The 4,692-nt window shown below is 41.4% G+C and overlaps 1 protein-coding gene across 1 annotated transcript in view; it reads left to right on the top strand.

Moving 5' to 3' along the window:
• The first annotated feature begins 307 nt into the window (after positions 1-307).
• LOC129091261 (stonustoxin subunit beta-like) overlaps positions 308-4,692 on the top strand; it is an 11,604-nt gene continuing 7,219 nt past the window's right edge. The window contains exons 1-2 of the mRNA XM_054598811.1: positions 308-345; positions 485-600. Coding sequence (XP_054454786.1) covers positions 494-600 — 107 coding nt within the window. The 5' untranslated portion in view covers positions 308-345; positions 485-493. The remainder of the gene's footprint in view (positions 346-484; positions 601-4,692) is intronic.

Here is a 4,692-nt window from a genome sequence, read left to right as displayed (position 1 = left end):
TTTAAGTCACATTAGAATCAAGGATGGCAGTGTTGGGTGGGTCAGCCTGTCCACCACTTTGGTCCAGACTGAAATAACTCAACCAGTCTGGTATTAATTGCAATTGACATTTTGTTCAATCAGAGGTCCCACTGGAGCATGTTTCAAAATGCTGCAGTGGGTGGAGTCCGGCTCAGACCTGGGGGTGGAATTACATTTTATGGTGGTTGTCATGTTTGGCGGCGTGTCATGGGAGGAGTCATCAGAAGAGACTATCTGACAGGATATAAGTAATGTGACAGCATCACAGATCATCACACCGGAAGCTCCAGTTGGATGTGAAGAAGATCTACACAACTTCACCAGGTGAGGACAGAGACAGAGGGTGACAGAATAAGATGTTTATTAGAGTTTAACTGAACTCCGGTCTGTGGAAAACTATCACTGTTACTACTTAAGAGTTTAAATTAGATACTAAAGTCTGTGTGATCACTTCTCTCATCAGGTTGGAGAGATGGCCTCAGATCTCATGGAAGTTGCTGCCCTGGGTCGACCTTTCACCCTAGGAATGCTCTATAATGCTCGGAAAGATGTACTGATCCCAGGTAAGTCTTGGACTACACTCTAATTTAAAAATGATGTGATGAATAAGACAAGTGAATTGTCGTTATTCTTGTTAAATGTGTCTGTGTTTCTTACTTGTACTTTTTATATATATATAAACATATATTTATACATATATATACATATATATATACACACATACATATATACACATACATATATACACATACACATACAGCGGGTAAAATAAGTATTGAACACGTCACCATTTTTCTCAGTAAATATATTTCTAAAGGTGCTATTGACATGAAATGTTCACCGGATGTCGGTAACAGACCAAGTAATCCATACATAGAAAGAAAACCAAACAAATAAGTTCAAAAATTAGGTGATGTGTAATCAAATGGAATGACACAGGGAAAAAGTATTGAACACATGAAGAAAGGGAGGTGCAAAAAGGCATGGAAAGCCAAGACACCAGCTGAAATCTATCAGTAATTAGAAAGCATCCTGCCCCTTGTCAGTGCAAATTAATATCAGCTGGTTCAGTCCCAACTGATGGCCTATAAAAAGGTGCCTCATTACCAAGGTGTCACACAAGAAGCATCTCATGATGGGTAAAAGCAAAGAGCTCTCTCAAGACCTTCGCAACCTTATTGTTGCAAAACATACTGATGGCATTGGTTACAGAAGGATTTCTAAACTTCTGAATGTTCCGGTGAGCACTGTTGGGGCCATAATCCGGAAGTGGAAAGAACATCATTTCACCATAAACCGGATTTCTGACAGAGGAGTGAAAAGAATTATCAGAAGAGCCAAGGACCACTTGTGCAGAGCTTCAGAAAGACCTGGAATCAGCAGGTACAATTGTTTCAAAGAAAACAATAAGTAGTGCACTCAACCGCCATGGCCTGTATGCATGCTCACCATGCAAGACTCCATTGCTGAAGAAAAAGCATGTTGAAGCTCGTTTAAAGTTTGCTGCACAACATTTACACAAGCCTGTGAAATACTGGGAGAATATAGTCTGGTCAGATGAGGCCAAAATTGAACTCTTTGGATGCCATAATACACACCATGTTTGGAGGTCAAATGGCACTGCACATAACCCCAAAAACAGCATACCAACAGTGAAGTTTGGAGGTGGGAACATCTTGGTGTGGGGCAGTTTTTCAGCATACGGCACTGGCAAACTTCATATAATTGAAGGAAGGATAAAAATCTGCTGCCATCTAGCAGGATGATGAAGATGAAACGAGGGTGGACATTTCAGCAAGACAATGATCCCAAACACACAGCCAAGGAAACTCTCAATTGGTTTCAGAGAAAGAAAATAAAGCTGCTAGAATGGCCCAGCCAATCACCTGACTTGAATCCAATAGAAAATCTATGGAAATAACTAAAGATCAGAGTTCATAGAAGAGGCCCACGGAACCTTCAAGATTTGAAGACTGTATTTTTATCTTGTTTTTCTTTTACTATGTCTCTTGTGTGCACTTTAATCTATGCTGCTGTAATACTGCAAATTTCCCCGCTGTGGGACTAATAAAGGATTATCTTATTTTATGTTATCTAACGTTGAGTTTATTGAGTTTTCTGCATCGACTCATAATCTTTCAAGAGAGAATCGCGATGCATCTAAGAATACATTTTTTCCCCCACCCCTATTGGCTCCACAGCTGCTGGGGCCAGCGTAGCAGGCATTGCTGGATGCGTCTGGATTACGTGCTGCATTGATTCCAGGGTTTAGCCAGATAGACACCGATTGAATCCAAACTAATAAAAGGCACTGGGGGACATACTTCGCTTGGAGTATCAGGTTTGAAAAGTCACATAATCATTATACCTAGAGTGGTACTGGCGTTATACATACGACGAGAGTGAGGCCAGCGCGAACCGAGACCTAAACTGTCAAAATGTATTAAAGGCACCGACATTTCAACCTCTTAACATGGTAAATAAAATCATACATAACTTTGAGTTGGATAGTACCGTATGAAGATGTCAAACAGAGAAGTCAGTCAGTGGAAATGGCAGGATTGGCACTGTTCGTTAAAGTGGTACACAATCATGGGATAGGTATAGCCCTGATTCAGTAGTGTACTACCAAGTGGCATAAAAAGTGCAACGGAGAGTGGCCACTTCGTGGGAGCACTGATATAAAGGCTTTGCAAGCAGTTGATCAATAACATAGACCCGAAGATCAAGAACAAAGACATGGTGAAAGTGAAAGCCGTGGAAGAAGCAAGATAAGTGTTGACCTGGTTTAAAGAACAAGCAGTATAAGAGGCATGTCAAAAATTGACCGCGAGAGGAAGAGATAGGCCCTTTCATGTACCGAGAAATAAGGATACATGAGTGGACAGGACTGTATCCTGACACCCCTCCTAATCTCCCTGGGGGCTCTGGAAGTGGAATGTATCCAGTGATGATTCAAACAGATGCACATTGCACCATGTCTTCATCTGGTGGTAAACAGTGTGTATTACACAGGCATCCACTTCAAGGCCCTTTGATGACAACACCTGATGACTCCGTGCCTCAATCTGGTGGTAAACCAGAGGATTTACAACAACAACCTGATCAGTCACTGCAGACCGCAACAGTTTCTGTTGAATACACAGAATTCAATATATACAATTATACAGTATGTGCAGACAATGGCAAATAAGCCAATCCCTTTCAAATATTGTACAACACCAGCAGCTTCGGACAAAGCTAGTCGATGGCTACCAACAAATCCATTTAGCGCACTTCACAACCTTGCCACCTGTCCTTGATCTGCTGCACAACAACCAAGACCCTACACAAATAACCATAAGCCAAGGGCCTCAACACTTAATAATAAAGCAGAGCTTCATGACCTTATGGATGACAACCATGATGGACACCGAACATGGCCTCAAGATAACAGACATCTATTGTGGGCCTCAGGGTGTAGCTTGCGAAACACTTCAAACCTGAATACCCACCAACAACCCCTACATCCACAGAACATCGGATTGAACCATGATCAGAATATCGCTGGTAGCGTATGTCTCAAAGCTTCCACAGCGCGTCTTCCTTGACAAAAGGTCGATGCATCAGCTGATGGGGATCACTTAACCTAACAACGGACAACCAGATGTCAAACCGCCTGATCATCCACTGATGAATGACTTACCCGAAAATGCAAAATATTCCACAGATGTGGGACTTTGCAGGACTAGTACAACTCAACGCCAACTCGAGGCAGGAGTGTTACAACGGACTTTACCCTGTGCAAAAACAAAACTCGGACAAGTGGCGCATGGTATGCAACGTAAGAGCAGTAAATTAAGTGGTGGTAGCTGAAATTCCTCAAGTACCTGACTCTTCGACTCTACTATCAGGGATTTCACCAGACGTTAAGTATTACGCCGTCAGTGTGCCAATTCATCCAGACTCACGGCCTACGTTAGTGTTTACTTTTAACGGAGTACATTATCGGTATACGCGCCTTCCACAAGAGTATCAAGAATCTCCATCAATCTAACCGCCTGTTGGCCTCTGCTCTCTCTACATTTGATCTTCCATCAACGGTTATCCAACTACTTGATGATATACTAATTTGCTCACACTAGAAATGTGGAGCAGACTAATGATAAACAGGGGGACAACGGCGCCTGAACTCCAGTCTGTGTAAAATAACCAAAGTCAGACTTAGTGTCTACAGAGAAATACTGCATTTCTTTCTGTCTCTTATATTTGTCAACCTTTTTGTTGAGTGAAGGAGGCAATTTGACTTCCAGTGTTATAAACGTTCAACACCCTTATTACTTAACTATACTACTGTACTTTGACTACATTTGTTATGCATACATTCCCCTTTGCAATCCCAGACATCTCACAACAAACAACATTGAGTATTTAATAATTATGGTTAATGTAAATACATTGCAATAAACACAGTACATTGTTAACCACTGTAGTATGTGCAATAGTTGTTATGCCCATGGTGACATGTATAAAGGAAGCTCTTAGTGTTGGTAACAGTTAAGAATGGAGGATTGAGTTTGTATGTTTAGATCAACGGGGACTGAATTCTTTATGAATTTTGACTGTTGAACTTTACAAGATCTGGAGTTATTGGAAATGTTTCGATCACACGAGTCGGAAAAAAAGTGTGTG

This window comes from Anoplopoma fimbria, chromosome 5 (assembly GCF_027596085.1).
Source record: "Anoplopoma fimbria isolate UVic2021 breed Golden Eagle Sablefish chromosome 5, Afim_UVic_2022, whole genome shotgun sequence".
Classification (NCBI taxonomy): domain Eukaryota; kingdom Metazoa; phylum Chordata; class Actinopteri; order Perciformes; family Anoplopomatidae; genus Anoplopoma; species Anoplopoma fimbria.
Note: the sequence above shows the minus strand (reverse complement) of the source record. Positions and strands in the feature narration are given on the sequence as shown.